General features: G+C 33.7%; 5 protein-coding genes and 1 non-coding gene across 13 annotated transcripts in view; 4 read left to right on the top strand and 2 right to left on the bottom strand.

Moving 5' to 3' along the window:
- LOC137825898 (glutamine synthetase N-1) overlaps positions 1 to 1305 on the top strand; it is a 3546-nt gene extending 2241 nt beyond the window's left edge. Inside the window, exons 8-12 of one of the 2 annotated variants that reach the window (XM_068631700.2) lie at positions 1 to 26; positions 111 to 164; positions 376 to 413; positions 512 to 671; positions 919 to 1305. The exon at positions 1 to 26 is cut by the window's left edge and continues 49 nt beyond it. In XM_068631700.2, coding sequence (XP_068487801.1) covers positions 1 to 26; positions 111 to 164; positions 376 to 413; positions 512 to 671; positions 919 to 1071 — 431 coding nt within the window. In that variant the 3' untranslated portion in view covers positions 1072 to 1305. The remainder of the gene's footprint in view (positions 27 to 110; positions 165 to 375; positions 414 to 511; positions 672 to 918) is intronic. The other variant, XM_068631701.2, reaches the window with a different exon arrangement.
- A 900-nt stretch (positions 1306 to 2205) lies between these two features.
- TRNAM-CAU (transfer RNA methionine (anticodon CAU)) lies at positions 2206 to 2277 on the bottom strand. The gene has a single exon. It is a non-coding gene; the product is annotated as a tRNA-Met (tRNA).
- Positions 2278 to 4798: 2521 nt separating this feature from the next.
- LOC137826377 (glutamine synthetase N-1) lies at positions 4799 to 9157 on the top strand. Of its 2 annotated transcripts, none has more exons than XM_068632321.2 (13): positions 4799 to 5159; positions 5592 to 5779; positions 6164 to 6203; positions 6432 to 6535; positions 6725 to 6773; positions 6884 to 6990; positions 7081 to 7168; positions 7388 to 7516; positions 7914 to 7988; positions 8083 to 8136; positions 8301 to 8338; positions 8442 to 8601; positions 8796 to 9157. In XM_068632321.2, exons 2-13 carry the CDS (start codon positions 5706 to 5708, stop codon positions 8946 to 8948), a joined length of 1071 nt encoding a protein of 356 aa, XP_068488422.1. In that variant the 5' UTR covers positions 4799 to 5159; positions 5592 to 5705; the 3' UTR covers positions 8949 to 9157. The 2 variants fall into 2 exon arrangements, with proteins under 2 accessions (XP_068488422.1, XP_068488424.1); XM_068632323.2 differs by having other exon boundaries at positions 4952 to 5159; positions 5600 to 5779.
- A 1952-nt stretch (positions 9158 to 11109) lies between these two features.
- Positions 11110 to 12043, top strand: LOC150025686 (uncharacterized). Its single transcript, XM_090294389.1, has one exon. It carries the CDS (start codon positions 11246 to 11248, stop codon positions 11834 to 11836), a length of 591 nt encoding a protein of 196 aa, XP_090150515.1. The 5' UTR covers positions 11110 to 11245; the 3' UTR covers positions 11837 to 12043.
- A 1735-nt stretch (positions 12044 to 13778) lies between these two features.
- Positions 13779 to 17311, top strand: LOC137826138 (Pentatricopeptide repeat (PPR) superfamily protein). 6 transcript variants are annotated; one of them, XM_068631997.2, is made up of 3 exons: positions 13779 to 16198; positions 16519 to 16945; positions 17199 to 17311. In XM_068631997.2, the coding sequence occupies exon 1, from the start codon at positions 13844 to 13846 to the stop codon at positions 15671 to 15673; it is 1830 nt and encodes a 609-aa protein (XP_068488098.1). In that variant the 5' UTR covers positions 13779 to 13843; the 3' UTR covers positions 15674 to 16198; positions 16519 to 16945; positions 17199 to 17311. The 6 variants fall into 6 exon arrangements, with proteins under 6 accessions (XP_068488098.1, XP_068488101.1, XP_068488095.1 ...); XM_068632000.2 differs by having other exon boundaries at positions 16589 to 16945; XM_068631994.2 differs by having other exon boundaries at positions 16519 to 17311.
- Positions 17312 to 22223: 4912 nt separating this feature from the next.
- On the bottom strand, positions 22224 to 23996 carry LOC137824161 (aspartic proteinase PCS1). Its single transcript, XM_068629640.2, has one exon. The coding sequence runs from the start codon at positions 23849 to 23851 to the stop codon at positions 22562 to 22564; it is 1290 nt and encodes a 429-aa protein (XP_068485741.1). The 5' UTR covers positions 23852 to 23996; the 3' UTR covers positions 22224 to 22561.
- Between the last annotated feature and the right edge of the window lie 84 nt (positions 23997 to 24080).

Consider the following 24080-nt stretch of genomic DNA (forward strand, 5'->3'; position numbering starts at 1 on the left):
TATGGGTTGCCCGTTACATTTTGGAGGTACTTAGCACTTTATTAGCTATAAGTTGGTCCACTGCTTTTTTATTTAAATATTGAAGCAAATATTTCCCTTCGTATTACCAGAGAATCACTGAGATTGCTGGAGTGGTGCTTTCGTTTGACCCTAAACCAATTCAGGTGAATAATACTAATCCTATTTGAATTTATATTCTACTTACTTTTGTCTGTGTGGCACACAAAAATTTCGGCCATGTTAATTCCATATATAATCAAAACATATGGTTCAAATTAGATTTAAGTAAATTAACACTGAACATTATACTCTTTTTATGTCTATGGTCGTTGATTTTGGTGTGACGATATTTTTGGTTATGCTCTTACAAAACAGGGTGATTGGAATGGTGCTGGTGCTCACACGAATTACAGGTAATCATGGTTACTTACAGAATGGGTAGTTAGTAATTACCATAACATAATGTCACTTTTTTATGGCTAACAAGGGGATGATATGTATAATGTTTCAGTACCAAGTCCATGAGAAACGATGGTGGCTACGAAGTCATAAAAAAAGCAATCACTAAGTTGGAAAAGAGGCACAAGGAGCACATTGCTGCTTACGGAGAAGGCAACGAACGTCGTTTGACAGGGAAACACGAGACAGCAGACATGAACACCTTCATATGGGTAAGCCACAAAGCAATATTAAGGAAACAAACTTATTTAAACTTGTAGAAGTAATCACATGATATGATATTTTACTAGTTTTTTAAATATAAGTTATTGAACCAATAGTAAAGTTTTATTTTGTAGTAGCTTATTGAATTCTTTTACGAAACAAGGCACAAAATCAAAACATTGAGTGTTATCTGTGGTTAGAAGAACTAGTTGGTTAGTTAATGTTATTGATTGTGGTGTTGATGTGGGAATGCAGGGTGTTGCAAACCGTGGTGCTTCTATAAGGGTAGGGAGAGACACAGAGAAGGCAGGGAAGGGATACTTTGAGGATAGGAGGCCTGCATCTAACATGGACCCTTATGTCGTCACTTCCATGATTGCTGAGACAACCCTTCTTTGGAAACCATGAGCAACCTCAAAAACACAACCACAGATGGCTTCTACAATGCGTAGTTGCTTGTACCTTAGGATTGTCAATTTGTTCTTCTCTCTGTTTTGTGACCTGCTTGCCTGTTGTTAGGCATTGTTTGTTAGTGGTACTCACTGCCAAGCGAGGAATTGTTGCTTCATTCCCTCAATGAACGTTTTAAGTTGTAGAATAATGCAATGGCTTTCAAGTATTAGTGTTGTTGTTTGGTTCGAATTTCAAGTATTAGTGTGGTTGTTTGGTTCGAATTTCAGGTTTTTATTTGACTAAACAAAGTGCATGCGCATCTCTCTTTCTGCGTCTGTTTATAATGTCTGTTGATCGATACTGTGACGGCTTTCAAACACAACTTTAATTATTGTACATATCTTCTGGGTTCGGACATGTTTTGTCAACATCACACACTTCAATACTCTAAAAAACAATGTTTTTTTAAAAAGGACCACCTAAAGGAAGGAGATAAGAAAAAGGTTAAAGTAATATATATTTACAATGGTCATTTTTAATTAAGGTACTTATATGATTCGAGATTACAATATACCGGATTAACAACTCTGATTTGCAGCGTACCAAAATATTATTAAAATCAAAATAAATACCAAATATATAGACTAAAGCCAATGTCCGTGAAACCAAACAGTAGCATAATATGTATTTAGAAAGCCCCAAGATTGAAATTTGCTGTTTAAGCCTTACTAAAGATTTAATTTAAATATATTTGGCAATGTAAAATATTTTATCCAAGTATCTAATTATATTATTAACTCTACCACTTTATAAAGATGTTTTCAAATTGGTTAACAGTCTAATTTTGTTTACTTTAATAATGTAGAATTTTACACTGATGGTATTAGAAATCAAATGCTTGAAAGAAAAACATATTTTAATGAAGGGAAAGACTCTACTTTCTATTGAGAATGACCCCATGCGGAGATAAGCCCCATAGTAAGTTTAAGATGGTACAGGAAATAATGTTTTGGGCCTAAAGTGTCTCATGTCCTAACATAATTTCATGAAGGCCCACATTTGACCCAAATAGTATCGGAGTCGAAAACCAGCCCAAATTGTTATAGAGAAAAAAAGAAAAAAAACATTAAGCGGAAAGCCTCTCTTTTTTATCAGAGCCAGGTTTCGATCCTGGGACCTGTGGGTTATGGGCCCACCACGCTTCCGCTGCGCCACTCTGATTTGTTGATTATGAAGTGAGATATTTATTCTTTAACGTATTCTAATATTTGAATTTTTTTTTAATTCTAAAATGTGAAATCTAAAATTTTTCAGAATTAAAATATCTTTAAATTAATATTTATATCATACAATTCAAATATAAATTTTACATTGTGTACTTTATAATTTGAAATACAAATTTAGTATTGCATCTAATACAACATATTGTGTAATTACAAAAATATTCTTGGATTTTTTTTAAAAACAATAATGCAAGCATATTCTCGTAGGATGCTAGATTGGCTGTGCCAGAAATGCATAGGAAAAATGTGTTCAAAATGCGGTTTAGGATTTAGGAGTGAGATTTAAGGAACCTGTGAACTTATATAAGGGAGAATTAGCCAATAAATATTGGGCATTACAACAAATAAAAGAGACCATTATTTTGAGTCTCTGCTTAACTTCAATAACCACATCTAAAAGCCCACAACTTTTAAATAGATGTATAAAAAGAGGTTGGCTTCTTCTTCTTGCACCCCTACATTTTTCTTCCTGCACCCCCACAATTTTTTAAATCCCGAAACTGGCCTTAATCTTTTATTTGAAAAAGGATACCGTGGTTACCGGAAATAGGGATCTGGGAGTGTGCTACGGATTCATCAATCCGGAACTGAATATTTTTTTTTTTCTGGATGAGGGAGTGTTCTGGATGCAATTTTTGTATAAATTATTGATTTCCAGATTGCTGAATCCAGAAGCCTAATTTTGTTACGGATTCGTGGATCCGGAATGATTTTTTTTTTTAATTATGGATTTCTGAATCTAGAATGCATATTTCTGTTCGGATTGGTGGATCCGGAATGCTTTTTTTTTTTTAATGATGGTTTTCTGAATGTGAAATATATATTTTGAATTACGGATTGGTGGATTTGAAATTTTACCGAAAGTGCCAATCCAAAATTTTTCCGGATTCCATAATCCATAATGCAAAAAAATAAATACAGTTCAAGTGTATTTTAGGGTTTTTAAAAAATAATTGGGATAATTTGGTCTTTGCATAACATTGTAGGGTGCAGGAAGAAATATGTAGGGGTGCAGGAAGAAACGGCCGAAGAGGTTTTATGATAGTGTCTAACCTAGCCCAATGATAGAAAATACAATGATTAAAAGTGCTCACAAAATAAAGCACAACCAAAATGGAAAAACAAAAATTACTGGAGAATAGAACCAAAGGAGAACAAAAAAAGAGCTAGAAATGGAGACAAAATAAAAAAGAATAAATGCGAAGTGTACTTCAGAAAAAAGACAACAAAAGAAGATAAAAATACACCAAATATTACAAAAATGACAGAGGAGATTGAAGAGACAGAAATGACAAAAGACACTGAGGAGACAGAAATGGGAGAAGTGACAGAGAAGATACAAAAAATATTTATGAAAATAATAAAAAATGAGAAGTGACACTCATAAAATAAAATATATTTATTATACAACTCAAAATATTAATATTATTCGAGTAAATATATTTTTATATTATTGAATTAGTTTTCAAGTGAATATTTTTTATATTTTAAGTTAAAAAAGTAAAATATTAATAGTTTAAGTTGTATAATACATATATTTTATTTTTGTGAATATTAAAGTATCATTTCTCTTTCAGTGAAACACTTAAAAAAACATGAAATAAAAATTAATTTTAAAAACAAAAAATAATTATTTATTTATTAACTAAATTAAAAATTATTTTAAAAATTAAAAAAAAATTAAATTAATTTATATTATTATTAAATAGTTTCTAAATTAATTTTTATTGAATAAAAAAAATTAAATGAAGACATTATTTTAATATTTCCTACGGTCAAACTCTTTTATGCAAACTTCAATAACCATATCTGCCTCCATCCTAAAGTTGTTAAGGGCTTGAATATTTCTAAAAGCAGTAAACTTTTTAATAGAAGTATAAAAAGAGTTTTCATGATGATGTAAAACCTAGCCCAATGTTACAAAATAATAATAATCAAAAGTGCACAAAATAAAGCACAACGAAAATAGAAAACAAAAATTAGTGGAGAACAGAACTAAAGAAGAACAGAACCAAAGGAGAACAATACAAGAGCTAGAAATGATGACAAAATAAAAAAGAATAAAAGCTAAGTAAGAAGACAAAAATACAATAACAGATATTACAAAAAAAAGACAGAAAAGACTGATGAGACAGAAATGACAAAGGAGACAAATGAGATATTACAAAAATGATAGAAGAGACCCAGGAGACAGAAATGGAAAAAGAGACAAAAGAAATGAAAGAGTGTTTATGAAAAATAATAAAGAATAAAAGTAAAATATATTTACTATATAACTGAAAATATGAATGATGGTAAAAAAACTCAATATTAATATTATCCAAGTAAATATATTTTATATTATTATATTATTAAAGTTGTTCTCAAGTAAATATATTTTTCTATATTTTAAATTAAAAAATAAAATGAAATATTAATATTTGAAGTTGTATATATTTATGAGTATCTTTGAGTCAAATTTGTGACATGGAAGTGATATGAAAGGATCCAGCTAGCATGAGGAATCGTGCAGTGCAGGTGTCAAGGTTTTGAAGATGGAACAACAAGGGAAGTGACACCTGCATCTCAAGATAGACCTGAAAGAGAGAGAAGCGGCATTCTTTGCATTTTTGTTTCTCCATTTTTACATATTTATTCCCACTCAAACCATGCACACTCTCTCTCAAACCATACTATTTTCTCTCAACTCTTTCTCCAAAACTCCACCTTTTCCCTTCATCCACTGCATGGCTACTAGTCTCTGTAGTACTGCTGCAAAACCAACAAAAGTACTCATTTCCAGATTTTCAAAACTTGGGTGATACAAAAAACATCACTGTGGTAATTACCTATATTTCTGTATTTCTTCTTAATGATATGTGTTACTTGTGTATAATGTGGAAGCTAAATTAATTAGCAATGTTAATATTAACACTAGTAATGCAATAACAACAAATCAAAGTAACTGGAATTGAGTGAAGGTGAGCTTTCTCACAAAACTTGTGATGAAGTTATGAATATTAAGGTGATTATTGGTAAGGAGGAATGTTATAGGACATGTGAAATTTTTTCAAGTATAGGTTAAGTCAGTGATTATCTTGTTACATTACATGTGAAAAAAGTATATATGTTTTTGAAAAAAAAACATAAAATCTTTAATTCGTATGTGTAAACTATTTTTGAAAAACATGCATGATTCCTAGTACAGAAAGTTTTCTCCTACTGTGTCTTGATTTTCTTTTCAAAGGTGATAATATTTGTAAATTGTTTTAGCAATTCAGAGATCACACTATAAAACCCACCATCTTGTGTGGAATCAGTGGAAGAAAGGAAGAGAAAGAGAAAGAGAAATTCTCTTTCTGTGCTAAAAGTTTTGATTTCAAGAATATGTCGCTACTCTCCGATCTTATCAACCTTAACCTCTCCAACACCACCGAGAAGGTGATCGCGGAATACATATGGTTAGTGTCTTGTTTCATTTTTTCACCACACACTCACAATTAAACAAGCTTACATGCATGGATGTACCTGTGCTGCAATGATTCTCTTAATGTACCTGACTAATTGTGCTTGTTTTCTTTGAATAATAATGTTTTTGGTTTTATTTGTATGCTTGACTATCTAACAATGATTCCTCTTCTTGAATTGTTTACTTCGTCTTATCTTAAACACATTTTTTGACAATTAACAAATGTGATTAAATCGCAACTGAAATTTAAAATCTTGCTTACTATACACACCAATGCATATACTGACCACAAATTAGCACTACCACTTGTTCTTGCTTCAATTGTTTTTGGCACACTTAATCAACTCCTAACCCCTTTTGATTGTTATTATGACAGGGTTGGGGGATCTGGTATGGACATGAGGAGTAAAGCAAGGGTAAGTTTATTTCTTCTTCTAACCAAAAGAGATGCTAACAGCAATTTGTTTTTGTCCATTAACTTTTTGGAATGTTTATAATTATTAAAAAATGTCTATGTTTTCTATAAATTTTTCAATTGAGTTCCTTATTCAACTTATAGAAAAGTGCCAGAAAAAGTATGCATTAATTTCAATCTTTCTATTTGGCTGGTAATTATGGCAAATATAAAGTGATCTTGGATGTAGACTCTTTCAGGTCCGGTTAATGACCCTTCCAAGCTTCCCAAATGGAACTATGATGGTTCCAGCACTGGTCAAGCACCTGGAGCTGATAGTGAAGTGTTATTATAGTAAGCCTCTTATTCTTTTTATTTCTTTGGGTACAGTAGCCTCATTCTCTAATCCCAGCTGTTCATATCTTTGTCCACACTTTTAAATCATGAATCATTTTGTGGTAAGTTTGGACCATCACATATTTATGATTGGTTCTTTTCCAAACACCTCTTATTAATGTTGTGTATCTTAATCAAATACAACAGTCCACAAGCAATTTTCAAGGATCCATTCAGGAGGGGTAAAAATATTCTGGTATGTTTCTTCTTGTCTGCTATTTTATATGTGATAAAAAAAATCTTTCTTCAGTTAAACCTGCTTCCATGATGTAAACATCTCATGTCTTATAATTGCAATTGGTTCAGGTTATGTGTGATACTTACACTGCTGCTGGGGAACCCATTCCTACCAACAAGAGATATAATGCGGCAAAGATATTTAACCATCCTGATGTTCTTGCTGAAGAACCCTGGTATATACTGTTGCTTCCTTGTAGTTTCTAGACTTACAATCATTTTCTTCTTTTTCCTACAGTGAATGTTACTGTATGATCTTCTAATAGGTATGGCATTGAGCAAGAATACACCTTGTTGCAGAAAGATGTCAAATGGCCCCTTGGATGGCCTATTGGTGGTTTTCCTGGACCCCAGGTGAAATTCGTTTTCTTCAATTTGTATGACAGTCATTAAATAATTCAGGTCACTTACATAATCTTTTTAATGATAGGTTTCTAAATTTTTGAAGCAATTTAAACTTATCAGTCCTTTTGTGGCTGACAAGTGAGTCTTGTGACTTATGCTAGTTCACTTTGTTATATTTTGTTATTGACTTATTATTACATGAATTGAACTTTTTCCCTCGTTCAAAAGGGACCCTACTATTGTGGTATTGGTGCTGACAAAGCTTTTGGACGGGACATTGTGAACTCTCATTTCGAAGCCTGTCTTTATGCAGGCATTAATATTACTGGAATTAATGGAGAAGTGATGCCCGCTCAGGCAAGTTAAAATCAAATTTTCATATATTCATCATTCCTAACTCTATTGTTTCAGCCAATGTCAAATTCTAGACACTTGTTTCTAAAGCTGGATGCTGCTTCATCTATTATTGCATTATGCCATTACTCAATGTGGGCGAGTTTCTATATAGAAGTACATCACTAATTTGGTATGACAGATTAAGGGTTAATTAACAAAGTCATTAATTCAAAAAGTCCTATTAGTGTTAAGAGAACTGGTGTCATTGAAGCATTTATTTGGCATTTTTCATGGCTTAGTTTATGCTCTGCTAAGCATGATTAATGTCTGGGAGCACGCCAAACTCTATGTAACTCTCCATTGTAGTTTTGCCAAATTCTAGCTTGTTTGATTTGAATTCATCCTTCATGATGTGTAGTGGGAATTCCAAATTGGTCCATCGGCTGGAATCTCTGCGTGTGACGACTTGTGGGTGGCTCGCTACATTTTGGAGGTTGTTAGAATTTGAATACTGTGTGTCACCCTCACCATCAAATTCATTTATTTTTTGTAAATATTACAGATGATATCTTTATTTGTGTTAACAGAGGATCACCGAGATTGCTGGGGTGGTGCTTTCTTTTGATCCTCGACCGATTAAGGTGGATATCCCATACTAAAAAAATTCAGACTATATTTGATTCTCTACATATACAATCAAAACATTCATGTGTTATTACCACTGCACACTCTCTTATGTATATGGTTATTGAATTTGGTGAATGACATTGACTCGTATCATTTTGGTTGAGTTCTTAAAAACTAGGGTGATTGGAATTGTGCTGGTGCTCACACGAATTTCAGGTAATTGTGGTCACTTAATGAATGAGTTCGTTAGTAATTAACATAGGGTCACTTTGCTTTTATGCTTGACAAGTGGATGATATATATATGTATAATGTTGCAGTACCAAGTCCATGAGAAATGATGGTGGCTATGAAGTCATCAAAAAAGCAATCACAAAGTTGGAAAAGAGGCACAAGGAGCACATTGCTGCTTATGGAGAAGGCAATGAACGCCGTTTGACAGGAAAACATGAGACAGCTGACATTAACACCTTCATATGGGTAAGCAGTAAAACATTTATTATTGTAATCTTTTGAGTTGTTTTATTAGTCAATGATTAAGTTTTATTCTAGATTAGTTCATTGAATGAATGTTAAATTAAAAGGAGACATAAAATCAAAACATAGTGTTATCTGTGGTTAGAACTAGTTGGTTAGTTAATGTTATTGATTGTGGTGTTGATGTGGGAATGCAGGGTGTTGCAAACCGTGGTGCTTCTATAAGGGTAGGGAGGGACACAGAGAAGGCAGGGAAGGGATACTTTGAGGATAGAAGGCCTGCATCTAACATGGATCCTTATGTCGTCACTTCCATGATTGCTGAGACAACCCTTCTTTGGAAACCATGAAAGTAGCCTGAGAGCAATCACAGTGCCTTCCTTATATCTTTGCTGCTTTTATGTTTACAATGATAATTTGTGTTTTTTAATGTTTTCTGTGTACTCTGGTTGTTGGGTTTTGTTTACCAGAAGAAGAATTGTTGTTTCATTTCCTTAGTGTAAGAATAATGTAATGGTCCTCAAGTAGTAATACCATATGCTGTTATTTTGTGTGATTATCTTTTATTGAGGGATCTCATGATTTTTTTTGTTGTTGTTGACAAATCCTTCGTAATTGTGCATCGCTTATGGATTTTGATGAAGGTTGATCCACATCCACACTGCAAAATAACCAACTCTTACTCTTCAATGCTCAACACTTTTTGTGGCATTACTCTACATTGTTATTAATAAAGTTTTATATTCCTCTTTCAGAAGTTTAAATCATTTTATTAATGGCATATCATTTTATATGTTTAGATTTTAGAGAGACATTGACCAGTGAATAACATTTTAGAAATGAACAAGTAAAACATTCTTGGATCTGTTCTTAAAATGCAAGCTTAGAATAGTTAAAGCAAAGATTTGCTCCCTCTTTTTTTATCATTTCTTCAAAAATATAGTATAGGGATAAAAAAATGTGATTAATACTATTTTTCAAATTTATTTTTGATTTTATACTAAGATATTCGCTTTTATTTTTGTTCCTGTCGGTTGACTCGAAACGCTTTTGTGCGCCTACGTCACTCCCACGTCCAGAATCCTTGCATTCACGCGTGTCTTTTCTGTGATGAACACCTGAAAACACAAAGACAAAGGGCACCCTAGAGGTCATTTGCACTCCGACGCTCAAGTCAGTACTAGGGCTAGGAAACACCGAAACTGTATAATCTTGATACTGTGTGTTTAGCGGCGCAAGAGAATTTCTCCCTTATCCAGTTTGTTACCTTGCTATTTATAGACTGAAACTAGGGTTTCCTCTTTACCCGAAATGGGCTTTTTCTGATGGGGCGGGTCCAACACTGTTGTTACCTTACTCTTAGGATAACCTAGTGCGTGAGATCCCTAACTGGAGTGCAACCTCTGGCGGGTGATCACATGGGTGCCTCCTCGTGCACCTGATCTCTGGAGTCACTCGCCTCTGGGAGTGCCCTAGCTGTTCACGTGCCATGCATGCGGCTCACCCCTGGAATGCGACATCCATACCACACGCATGGACCCTCGTGTTCTAGGCTTTTCCCTTACTGATAACTGGCGTGTGATCTAGGATCCACTTCTCGTGGCCCAGTTCTACTGTTTGGGTTTCTGATGTCTGATCTTTCAATGTTGTCTAGTGGCACGTCAGTACATCCTGATTACCGATGTTTGACCACCATTGGCTCCTTGACGCACGTGCTTTGCAAGATACTGGCCCATGCCGCTCGTGGGACCCATTTACGTGACACCAACATTACCCGTGGTCAGTCAATGCCCAGGAACTGGTCGATACAATTTTACTCTTGTTTGTGATAAAAGGTACTAGTATACAATTTTAAAATAAATAAATTTAAAAAGGTAATTAAAATGATTTTAAATTTTAAAATAAATATACAAATAAACGTATATTAAATTTTTTATTTAAAAGAAAATAAAAAAGAAAACATAATATCTATTTTTGTTAAATACAAATGTATTTCATATTATTATCATTTAGGACATTTTTTTTCATCTACTCTGCAAAGTGAATATTGTCTTATAGTAATTAAGAAATCTAATTTTACGGGGTAATAAAACAAAAACCTTATATATACAACAGAAGTTGAATAATTGTAATATTACTTGCACTGAGCCTTCATTATATAGTAAAACTTGTAGATAAATCATTGCTGCTTTTTCAAACTATTTCATCTGCAAGCATCTCGGTGATGGTGACCCTCAAAACTGTAAGTAGAAGCAACCACGTTTTTATTTGAAAATGGATAGTTTTAAAAACTAGAAGAAGAATAAGAAGCACCCTCTAATAGACAAGTCAGAACAACACATAGCTAGAACAAACAAACTATAAAACCGATTCTCGTAGTAGGGCCCAACGGTGGGCCCAACACACGCGTCCAAATTAAATGATCCCATTAATACCTGACAGCACCACGAGGACTATCTGTTCACGGCCCAGCCCACCTTGGTGGAAGAAAGTCACATATACCTTTCTTCACACCTCACCAAATGCTAAACTCAACTCAACCAAACACAACACAACACAGAATAACGCATTAAACAAACCTACTTACCACTTTTCCCTGTTGCATTGCGTGGAACTTAATTTTCCCACACATTCTCACATCACACTCATGGCCTCCAAGTTCTCTTTCCTAACCCTTCTCATGGAGAGAAGAAAACCACCCAAAACCAACACCAACCCCAACCCCAACCCCAACCCCAACCCCAACACCAACACCAAAGACTTAACCTTTGTGAAGGCTGCTGCATGGGCATGGTACCAACACAACTCGGGCTCTAAGGGCAAGACCATAACCGAGTTTCATGCCGCAGTAACTCGCCATGACCCAAGGCCTTCGCGTTACAAGTTAGAAGCAATGAGAGCCGCCACGGAAGCAGGTGAAGGGTCCTCAAATATTCATGCAAAAAAACTCTCCCTTCTTGATGAATATGAAGTGCAAAGCATTTCAAGGCGACTCAATAGTCTTGTCCAGGATTCTAATGATAAACCGTTCAACGGTGATGACAACTCTGCAAATAGAAGAACGCAGAAGAAGAAGATGAAGAAGAAGGTTAGAAAAGGGTTTTGGGTGAGGCATGGAGCTGTTTGTGGAGGAGAGAAAGATGTGGTGGATCCTAGTGCTGTTAGGGTTTGCCATGGAAAGCAAGTAGTTGCTGTTAACAAGGTTAAGCGTTTGCCAATGGAAAATGGTGCATTCTGATCGTTTTTCCAATGCTGGGTATTGCTTTCACATCTTTCTTCAACTTATACTTTGTTTCTTCTCATATTCTACAATTGTTTTCTGCATATACTAATTATTGGTAGCTAAGGGAGAAAAAAACTTATTGAAAATTTTCTCAACTGAGTGTGATTGTAAGTACGGAGCAATAACTTCACAATGAATTCCATTTTATTTATTTATTTTGTACATGATCGATCGTATACTCAACTCAGTTATGTATGAATGCGAAAAGTAACAACTCCTATTTATTACATACAATATCATGATTTTCTGTAATGTGATATATATTTATATTAACATATTCTTTATGTTTTTGCATAATTAGAATTGTGAAATTCTTACTTGTTTAGGTTCTGAATAGTCTAAATTGTTTTCAAGTATCTTTTTCTTCTGAATTTAAAAAGTTTGATTATTAGCATTAGTATTTAACTCTCCGATGTTGTTTTTGAGGAAAAATTTCAAGGTCACGACTTTTTTAAAGAAAATAACGTTACTTTATATATCTATTATATTTCTAACTAATATAAAATATTACTTTTTATATCAGTGGTGTTTCTAATTCATATAGAATATGTTGAGACTTTCCTACTTTCTATATCAATATATCTATATCAAGATTCATTAATGAATATAAAAGGTCTAAAATAATCAATATGGAAACAAATTATATTGAAATAGTACATATACACACGTGAAAAGGAATGTATAAGCTTTAAAAATATTAAGATTTTAAGAAATGAATGATAAAAAAATTATCTTAAAAGTGACATTATCTTCTGCTGCATGTATATATATATATATATATATATATATATATATATATATATATATATATATATATATTATGTCTAGAACAATTTCACAATTTTATTTTACATTCTTTTGTATTTCCACAGTATTATATCTTATTTCACTTTTTTTTTCTCTTTTAGTTTTTCTTTAAAAGTTGATGATACACTACAAGAAAATCATGATATAGAAATAAATTTTTAGAGATAAAAAATAATTAGTTATTATAGTGACTAAATTAGAGACTTAAAAAAATTTAGTTTCTAAATTAGTTTCTATTATTATTAAATAATTTTTAAATTGGTGTTTAATTAGCAACCAAGGTTTTTGCTACCAATTATTTAGATTCTAAATTTGATAGCAAAAACATTTGTGGCTAATTAGATATCAATTTAGAAACCATTTAACAATAATAAAAATTAATTTAGAAACCAAAATATTTTTAATCTTTAATTTAATCACTATAGTAACTAATTATTTTTTTGTCTCTAAAAATTGATTTTTATTTTATGATTTTCTTGTATTGGTATGAATTATCTCTTTTCTATATATTAAACAAATTAATTAATTATTTAAATTTTAAATTTGATACTAAAAACCTCGTATCTAATTAGATATTAATTTAAAAACTACTTATAATAATAAAAATTAATTTAGAAATTAATAATTATTTTAGTTTTTAAAATAGTCTTTAATTTAATTGTTATAATAATTAATTATTTTTATTTCTAAAAGAGAGAAATAACTGCTTCCATATTAATATCATTTGTAAGAAAATTTTTCAAATTGAATTTGTGACCTTCAATTGTGATGTTGTTGCTAACTTGACCCACGCAAATGGACAACTAATGTTAATTGCAGCAGACTCAACAAATGTCTTCAAACATATATATCTTGAACACTTTTTTACATTATCTCTTTGAAATAAATTAGGTTTTAGGTAGTATATTTATTCATGAAGATATTCTATAAGTATTCAATTAATTAAAATTTAATCATAAACTCATGGTAAAAAATGTACATGGAAGATGAATATTTTAAAAGAAACATTTATCTTCTTCAATATACTTATAAGATTATATTGGTTAACTAAATTTAACACTAGCATAGAAAATATATATTAAAGAACGAATTATATTTTTTTGAGACGATCCGAACGGCGCCACCGGCTTTACCATAGGCAAAAGAGGGCTAAGCATGGCCATGGTGATGGCCCTCAACTTCAAAACCAAACTCTATCGTGACTTTGGATCCCTTTGTTCCTGCGTCGGCGTTCACCTTCACCTTCTTCCTTTTTCCTCGCTCTCACCCTTTCCCTACAAAGACCACGACCTTCTATGCGCAATCTCCGAAGCAATCCACGATTCCCAGAACAAACACAACCAGGATTACTCTCAGAACCCAAGACTCCGCCGCATTCTCCCTTCCCTTACGACGCGCCATGTCACCAACCTCATCACCCTCAACCCTCTCTCCCTCTCCCCTTCCTCCCTCCTCTCCTTCTTCAACTACCTCGCATCGCGTCCCCCCTATCGCCACACTCTCCATTCCTACTGCACCATGCTTCACTTCCTCTACCTCCACCGAATGCTACCCCAAGCACACTCCCTTCTTTCTTTCATTGTTTCCCGAAAAGGGTCCAACTCCGCTTCTTCCCTTTTCTCTTCCATTCTCCGCACCTTGCCTTCCCGTCACCACTCTGCTGGCATCGTCTTCGATGCTCTAATATGCGCTTACGTTGATTCCGGGTTTATACCCGATGCTGTTCAGTGTTTCAGGTTGGTTACGAAGAATAAGTTCCCCGTCCCGGTTCGCGCTTGCGATAATCTGCTTCGTCACGTGGTCAGGTTGAAACCCCTTGAAGTTGAACGTTCCTGGGCTTTATATTTGGAGGTTTTGGATTCTGGGTATCCGCCAAGAATTTATTTTTTTAACGTTTTGATGCATGGGTTTTGCAAAGTTGGTGATGTTGGTAATGCGCGGTTGGTGTTCGATGAAATTCCCAAGAGGGGTTTGCGGCCGACGGTTGTTAGTTTTAATACTTTGATCAGTGGGTGGTGTAAAGTGGGGAATGTGGGGGAGGGTTTTCGGTTGAAGGGTGTTATGGAGAGTGAGGGAATATTTCCTGATGTTTTCACTTTCAGCGCTTTGATCAATGGTTTGTGCAAGGAGGGTAGGTTGGACGAGGGGAGTCTTTTGTTTGATGAGATGTGCGGAAGAGGATTGGTTCCAAATGGTGTTACATTCACTACTTTGATTGATGGGCAGTGCAAAGGTGGGAAAGTTGATTTGGCTTTGAAGAATTTTCAGATGATGCTGACTCAGGGTGTTAGACCTGACTTGGTTACTTATAATGCATTGCTCAATGGTCTCTGCAAGGTTGGAGATTTAAAGGAGGCTAGGCGGCTTGTGAATGAGATGAGTGCGAGTGGTTTGAAGCCTGACAAGATCACTTTCACTACACTGATTGATGGATTTTGCAAGGATGGAGAAATGGAATCTGCGTTGGAGATTAAAAGGAGAATGGTTGAAGAGGGTATTGAACTTGATAATGTAGCTTTCACGGCACTTATCTCTGGGCTTTGTAGAGATGGGAGAGTTCATGATGCAGAGAGAATGTTAAGAGACATGTTGAGTGCTGGTTTCAAACCGGATGATCCAACGTATACCATGGTAATTGATTGCTTTTGTAAGAAGGGTGAAGTTAAGGTGGGGTTCAAGTTGCTCAAGGAGATGCAGAGCAATGGACACATGCCAGGAGTTGTCACGTATAATGCGCTAATGAATGGAATGTGCAAGCTAGGTCAGATGAAAAATGCTAAAATGTTGTTAGATGCAATGCTTAATTTGGGGGTGGCTCCAAATGATATTACGTATAACATTTTACTAGATGGTCATTGCAAGCATGAAAGCTCAGTTGATGTTGACACATTCAATTCTGAGAAAGGACTTGTTACAGATTATGCTACTTATAAAGCACTTCTTAATGAATCAAGTAAAGCTTCAAAAGATCGCCTAAAGATATGATTGTTACTGATGTCTTTTTAGCTGAACTGCATTTTCGTTGGACCTGGCTTACAGATAAAATATCATCAGAGTAAATCAAAAGTTAATTTACTATTTTCCCTGAAGCAGTAAGAACAGGGCAGATAGGAATTGTGCTCAACTTCATTGTTGTGTGATTCTTGATTTCATTGGCAGAATGCTAAAAGTACTACGCAAGAAGGCAGAAGGAGGCTTCATTTTTCTTGCTTCACTTTTGGGTAGTGGATAAATAATAACAATGCCAATTGAAGTTATTTTGTCTGCTTCAGTGATTCCTTGTAAATAAAGCAACTGGGCTGCTATTGTCAATGCAAGAATCTGAAGTTGCTTCCAGCTAAAGGTGAGCTACCCAAGATGATTCAGTTGCATTTAAATGGCATTTTTACTACCACATATGGATGCCCAAGTTAATTCTTAAGGAAACACTTTGCTGATGGATATATAGAGCAAGAGACATGTTTGGATGCTACTTATATGGGAGAATATGGCCCTTAAACAGAGCATGTGGTATTTTTCTAAACCTGATCATTCTCAGAAGATTTGGTTGTGGTGCTGCTACTTTAGGTCATGTTTGGCTTTAAAACTTTAAAGATCATAACTACTTTAAGAAGAAGCTGCGTTGACACTTTTTTCTTTTAAGTAAAAAGTTATTTGATAAAAAAGTTAAAACTAGCGACCTAATCTACTGAAAATTATATTTACAAAAAATGTATTTGAAGTTAATTTAATTTACATAAAATCATTTCAATGATTATCAAAATAAATAAAAATGCTAGTAACTTTTTCTCTAATCTTCTTCCACTTATCCTCTTCGATTTCTTTGGTAGATTTTTGTGTTTCTTGCTCTGCTCCCAATCACAGCCTGCATTTCATCAACTCATCTCTTACGGTTTTCAGCATTCTTCCTTCTTCAAAGGTTTCTCTCATTTCTCTCAAAGATGTTCCTACTCTAGCGACAGCAAAGATGAAGAAGTTAGCTTTAAAGCCATTACTTTTCTCTTCTAGCTTCTTGCTCCCTCAATGCTTCTTTTTAGATAAACCAATTGGCTGCACAGCTTATTTCTGTGGACACAAATTCATCGAACTGGTTTATGCTAGCTGTCACACAATCTTCCAATGTATCTAGCTACCGCGGATATGCTGCTGATGAGGACTCAAGTTTCATGCTCCCATCAATGTAGTCCCAACTCTACTGGGTAGAGTCTAGTATTTGGAAGCTTTGAACTTTGGAAGATATTATCATCTGCAGACGAAGTAAGTTTTTTCCACAACTGTGAATTATGCTCGGTCCAGAAGAAGACAACTTTATTTTGTTCTTTCAGGATTTTCAAGGCTTTCTTGATTTCTTGAATCCTCACCCCTCACCATTAGATTGCAATGTACTATTAAATGTATATGTATGGAAGTGATAGAAGTGACTATATTGTCCAAACTATACTGTTAGATGTATGCTCTGCCAAAATAATTTGTTCATGCGTTCATGAATAAATTTCACAATGGTTTTCAGGCAGTCCCAGTCATGAACGAGTGACGATCCAGCCTATCTTAGAGCACAGTGTACTTCTGATTCTGGACCATTTCCAATGCCAAATAAAAGCTTACTAATAGGCTTTACTTTCACACTGCTGTCTGTGTGCATTCATGATACATTGCTACCAGAACTTGTTTTTTAACTGTATTTTTCCTGGAGCCCCCACACTAGCTTTGCAGAACTAGTAAGTTCTGAGTTGAAAAAATGGATAAAAATGAATCATTAAGTCAAAAAGATAAACAAGTACAAACTTTTAGGAAGTAGGGACGTCTGTTACAGGACAAAGCTTTAGTCACTCTGCTTATTCTGTTTTTCCTGTTGGTAGTTGAACTGTATAGTTAGCTATATAAAGGTTGTCGGAAGGCTGTTTAGGGGATATAGGAAAAACTCAATTTGTAATTGCTGTTACCTTTCTCTTGTCTCAATACATTTGGAATCCATTCATCTTTTGGAATTTCCTATTTTCCTTATTCTTCGAGTTTTTCTAGTCTCTTACAATTGTCTACATCAACGTCATCCTAAAACTGAAATAAAAGTTAATAAGAAATCTAAGAAGGAATAGTGTGCTTGTTTATCATCATCTCATTGTCTTTGGGATTATCGCTTTAGAGAAATTTTATTTTGTTTATATTTTTTTGGTTTAATAATCAGAAGTTTAATTAGCAAAATTTAATGACTCACAAAATAAAATGATAACATCCTTTATTTTCTTGTAGTTGTTTTCTTATCATGACATTATGGTGTGAAGTATTTATTGGAGGACTGGGTTATTTTTCTATTCATCGAGTTTGAATTTGAAATCATGCTGAAGGAGTCTGAATCCAATTTCACGTTGAAGATATTAGTAATTTCTTGTTGTTTTCTCATTAACTTCCAAACATTCAAGGAAAAACAAAATGTTTATTTGCAACTCCCCAGTAAGATGTATGAATAGGATCCACGTAATTTTTCCAAATGTATTGAAATAATACCCTGACTAATTAAATTCAAAACGTGTCTACAAACATAGAGTCACTATTATGACATAGAATTTAGAGTACATGAAAAATCTTACAAGGAATTTATAATTTTTATTTTATATTTTCAAACCTAACACTTGTATCACTAAAAATGATGAGAATTTATTGATGAAACACATTCCATGATAAACCACCTCTTTGTTGTAAGTAAGATGAAGATAAGTATACACATGGTGTATAAAATAATGTAATACATTAAATGCTTAGGAGAAAGAAAATTTTGCACATTGAAAGTTTCAAACATTATTAGTAAATTATTGAAGTATATAAATGACACAAGAAAAGATATTGGATACACACAAATTGGGTTTCTCCAATCTATAAGAATGACTTATTTATACAAAAATTTGAGCTTTATCAATTTTATTGTGAATTCTTTTTAGAAGTATTGAGCTAAACATACCTTTTTGCTGGAGTCAAGTATAATTTAGAGTCTTAAATTGAATAAAGATGGACAAGAAGAATAATATAATATAAAAGAGAAAAATCTAAAAATTTATTATTTTAAAATTTTAGACTAGACGTAATATTTTAAATTTATTTTAAATATTTAGTTTCAAATATTTCGGTGTTTCCTTCAAAGAATTCATTCTTTTTTAAAACATTTTTTAAATATTTTAAATAATTTAAACATTTTCCCTCTTTTTTTCTTCTTCTATAACTCACTATCAAAAATTTGTGTTGTAACTCACTGTCAAGAAATAAGTCTATCTAACACAGAAGTTTTTTCTTTAAAATAATAATATAGTTTTACAACTTTCCTTTTCCTTTTTAAGGAGATGCCAATAATTTATCAAACAGATACAACCATCTCATCCACTTCAACTGCGGGTAAGCTAAAACAAATCCATAAAATTAGATTTATTTCATTAATTAACTAATGGAATCGGTTATACATTCAAATAATTTTGATTAGAACTAAATTCAAATTTATATTAAAAAAAAAACAGTTCAAATTGGTATATATCAAAATCTAAATAATTGGATTGAAATAGTTTGAATATTTATAAACCACTTTGATGTCGATTTTAAACCGTATTTTTTTTACAAAATTGGATATTAATCCAAAATAATTAAAAAAAAACAACAAATATGTTTGTTGGACATAAAAAATTATCAATCATAATAATAAATGAGTAATTTTTAAACAAATTAGACAATAATAAGTCATTGTTTAATTAATTGACTACATTGTTTAAAACATAAAAAAAAAATAAAAGTCTTATTTGCAAACACAATTTGAATAAAAAATTAAAAAATATCTCTACAAACATGACTTTATAAAAGAATTAAAACTCCTATTTTAAAATACTAATTCAACACGTGACTGAAAAAATAAATAGTAAAACATAACTTTAGTGTAGTTGTGAAAAAAATATCGGACATGTTAAAAAATTAAAACTCTGACATGCGAGCACAATTTTTTTTAAAATTTGAATATTTGAAAATCATTTTTGCAAGTATAAATTATCCAATTATATATATTTTTTTAAATTACTCATTTAAGAAAAAGAACGAAAATTGCATATTTTTAAGTGGCCTTACCATACCCAAAGTTCTTATTTTATTTTAAATGAATCTAATAATATTTCATCATCTCAAAATTATTTTATAAATTTTGCTTTTGTTATCTAAAATTTACATTTTATAACTTTTATTTTACCTTTAACTTTTATTATAATAATTAATGTAATTATTATAATATAATATAATTTTAATTACATGAACAAAACAATATTACAATTGAATGAAAATTAATATTATAGTATTATAAAAATATTAAATTAATTAAGATAATTAAATTTTGATTTAATATTATTAAATACAATAAATAATATTTTTACAAATAAAAAATAAATTTTCTTGCTGATCCAAGATCTTAAATATTCTTAGAATATGACATCTGAATAGTTATTTTTCCAGCTAAAAACTGACAACAATCTGAACATATATTATTAACATTAAATGTATTTTTCTCTTTTAATAAATACAAGACTCATAAAATTGTTTTATAAAATTAAGTTTTAAATTTAACATTTTATGCTATTATGTATTGGAATCTTTCTCTATGTTGAATGCTGACATCTGCCCACATCCCCATGCTTAGTAGCCACCTGTCTGGTCTTGTAATGTCATGTCAAGGATGTAAGCTTCTTACTCTCCTTTCTTTTTCTTTTTCCTTTTAGTTTTTTTTAGTAATTAAAATCATAGCTAAAAATGAAATTTAATATATAAAAAAAACACAAGTATTCAAATTTAGAAGGTTTTAAATAATTTAATATTTTTATAAAATATACAAGTAGTCATTATCAAAGAAGTTTTCTCTTACGTATTCTAGTTTTATAAACAAAACAAAGACAATTTTAGAATAAATAGGGTCCCACTCATACACCACAAATCTTTCATATAATATTCAAATGATTTATGGGCACTCAGTATATGAATGAAAGTAATTAATTAACTTCAAATACTCTAACTTAAATTTCAATAGCTTTAAACTAGATCTCCATTTAAATATAACATAACACTACATTAATATCTTTTGAACTTTCAATGTCATTTGTACATTTCAATCTTTTTATATAAAGATTGAAATATCTTTAATACTTCTATTTAATATATTTTTATGATAAAAAAATTCTAAATATTTACTTATTGTTTATTACAAAAAAAAGTTTAAGAAATTTTCTTTTCAAACATATTGTGTTGATTATTGGACTTAACTTTTGGATTAGGTTCTTAACTCCTGCTTCAGGTTGAACCTAAGATTGACAAGCTTCCTAAGTTGGGCTGGATCAACTACACCTTTTGGCTTCTCCTCTCAGTCCTCTCTCATGGTTGGTTGTGTGTACCTGCAAGACACTCCAATGCCAAAGTCATAATCAGTTTGATGTAATTATCAGATAAAAATCACTCTACTTATCTCTTAGATTGATGTCCTATTTATAGTGTTTTTTTATTGGACTCACAACCTACTTGGGTCTTTCTTTTTATATCCAATCTCTTTTTAAACACACACCTACTAATTTAAACCTTATCATGTTGGACCTTTACCATAACTATATTATATATATATATATATTTAACATTTAACTTTTTTTTTTATATATATATACTATACTTTAGTTAGACCTCTCGACCTTTTAATTAAATCAAATTTGATCTTCCATTAACTTTTAATAATTAATTATTTGATATGCCTATAATAAAATTTATTATCAAGCTAAAAATGATTGAAAATATTATATTAAATAATTAATTATGATGTAAGTCTTTCACACGGTATGTGGGAGGGTAGACCAAAGGCTAAAAGGCAAAACTTGATGCCTTGGATGGTAAGGTAAGATTTGGAGAAAAAAAAATATACTTTGATTGGAGGGAAAGTAATTTACAAGTGTGAGACACAATGGAGGCGTAGAGAAACGGCACGTAGACATTGGTTAAAAAGAAAAAAATAAGTAAAAAGGTGGTTGTAGTAGATTTTATCCTTAACTAAACGACACACGTTTTATGTAATCATGTGAATGATGTGATTGTCGGGAAATATGTGGAAGCAGTTCGTGTCTTTGGCGGTCTCAGCATCTGTGGTGTCAGTCTTCGTGGACCCCACCCTGCATCCTCGTAAAATCTATTCTCATTTGCCACGACCACAACAACTACCGCCACCCTTAACTTTCTTTGTTCCCTTTTGCACTACACAAGCCTCTAAACAGATCCCTTGTTCCGTTTTTGGCATATTTTTATTCTTCTTTTTAACCATCCTTCACTCTTTTGTTTCTGCTGCTGCTTTGTTAAAACGTCTTTTCAGGTAAAAGTTAAGTGCCCTCTTCACTCAGTCGAGTCTTATTCAATCATCTTTTAACACATGAACCCTAATTTTCTACTCACCAACCACATCTTTAAAAGGTTATGTGTTGATTGAGATATGAGAAAGTAGTAGTTGAAATTAAGTGGAGATGATTAAGAGATAGAGAGGTACAGATTTAAATAAGAAGGCATGCATGATGTTATTTTGTATGAGATTGAAGCTTATCTTAATTACAACACACAAACTATACACACAACCATTATTGATGGATACACTGTAATCTTTATCTATACATTATGAGTCCCTATCAGATTAATAAACACGCAGGCTTCTTTAGCCCTCCCCCGCATGCGTCCAAAACGTTGACGTTTAGCCCTACCTCAACAAACACCTCTTTTTCTTCCCTTCCAACACCGCTCCAAATCCCAACGTCACTCATCCATCTAATCCATACAGTATAACCATGGTGTAACACATGCCGCATGCACCACCACGTATCCTATGCTTTTCTCCTACGATCTGCTACAATCGGCCTCACCGAACCCGACTCTGTGATTCGCGAGATCGAACTCCATCCACATATTCTGCTGATGGATGTTCCCAATGATGTTGCTCGCTGCACCCAATCTTTCCGACCTGCCGATTCCCACGCAGTGGACCCCACCGCCCACGTCAGCCAGCACCCTCTCCTTCGGAACCACGATCTCCACGCCTTTCTCGAACTCCAACACCACGTCCCCTAGCAGCCGTCCGATTGTCTCCCTCGCGGAATCGTCAAAACACATGTCCGCGACCCCGCCGTACACGTACCCCTTCTTAAGCCTGGGCCCCACCACTCTAACAACCTCCTCCCGCACCCTGTCGTAAGCCTGGTCGACCAGGAAGGTGAATTCGGATCCGGAGTCGATCATGGTCTGACCCGACCCGCTAGCGTCGGGGCGGAAAACCGAAGGATTGATGTTTAGCCTCTTGCCACCAATTCTAATTCCCTGCATGGGGACGGTGTAGGCCAACGGGTCCAAATTCGGCATACGTTGACTTTGACTAAAGGTCAACATGTTGACGTAACGGAAGCGCGCGGAGTTGGGGTTGTTGCCGATGTAGAACGACCCGGTTGGGACGTTTCCGGGTCCGGTTTTTCGGGTGGGGACACAGTACGAGAATTTGGTGATTTTGGCCTGCGAGGGGAAGGACAGGCGGCCGAGGTTCATTCCGAGAATGCCACTGGCGTCTCTGGACTCGGTGGCGCAGCCGAGGGTGAGTGGAGGGGTTGTTTGGGAAGGGGAGAAGGTTAGTTTTTCTCGGACGAGGTTGCCCTCGGCGAAGGTGCCGTCGGCGTAGAAGTAGGAGTAGTGGCAGAGGCGGTTCTGGTCGCAGGTCGTGGGGAGGGTAAAATCGGGAACGCGGGGTTTGCAGAGAGGGTGGGTGCAGGGGATGACGTAGAAGGATGAGGAGAGAGAAGGGTCAAACGACGCCGTGGGAGGGGTTTTGTTGTGGCACTGAATCCACGAGAGTTGGCTTCCCGTGTCCAGCACCATTTGTTGGTGCTGCGGAGGAGTCCCTATGGGGAGGCTTACCACCAGTGCCATCGAGTACTTGAACGACCACTTTACGTTGTACGAGGCAGAGGAAAGGCTTCTCAGTTTTGGGTTCGTCTTCAGAGGCTTCTCTGTGGAGAGGGGAAGCGACCTGAGAGGGAAAGAGAACGAGACAGAATCATGGTTGGCGGAGGAGGAAGCGGAGAACAACAACAACAACGAAAAGAGAAGTGGAAAGAGCGAAACAGAGGAACACAGAGCCATGGTTTTCCGTTTCCCAATGGAGAGAGTGCAGAGTTGGGGAGTGAGAGTGCTGACACGGGGTTTTATTTATATAGCCAAATTTTTAAAAATAAACATTATTTATTAGATGTTTTATTATTATTTATATAATTTTTATACAACCATTCTTTTATTTACGTTTTACGTCATTTATATCTTGTTTTTCTAGTGTAGAATTTTTGCAAAAAAGCAAAATATAAATAGAATTTAT

Source organism: Phaseolus vulgaris, chromosome 8, assembly GCF_051622355.1.
Source record: "Phaseolus vulgaris cultivar YP4 chromosome 8, ASM5162235v1, whole genome shotgun sequence".
NCBI lineage: Eukaryota > Viridiplantae > Streptophyta > Magnoliopsida > Fabales > Fabaceae > Phaseolus > Phaseolus vulgaris.

Bases quoted from the DNA above. Each gene is read 5' to 3' on its own strand.
- LOC137824161 (XM_068629640.2), bottom strand. From the start codon at position 23,851: ATGGCTCTGTGTTCCTCTGTTTCGCTCTTTCCACTTCTCTTTTCGTTG.
- LOC137826138 (XM_068631994.2), top strand. From the start codon at position 13,844: ATGGCCATGGTGATGGCCCTCAACTTCAAAACCAAACTCTATCGTGAC.
- LOC150025686 (XM_090294389.1), top strand. From the start codon at position 11,246: ATGGCCTCCAAGTTCTCTTTCCTAACCCTTCTCATGGAGAGAAGAAAA.
- LOC137826377 (XM_068632321.2), top strand. From the start codon at position 5,706: ATGTCGCTACTCTCCGATCTTATCAACCTTAACCTCTCCAACACCACC. The intron at 6,991-7,080 runs GTATATACTGTT...ATCTTCTAATAG, and splicing joins GTTCTTGCTGAAGAACCCTG to GTATGGCATTGAGCAAGAAT. The intron at 8,339-8,441 runs GTAATTGTGGTC...ATAATGTTGCAG, and splicing joins GGTGCTCACACGAATTTCAG to TACCAAGTCCATGAGAAATG.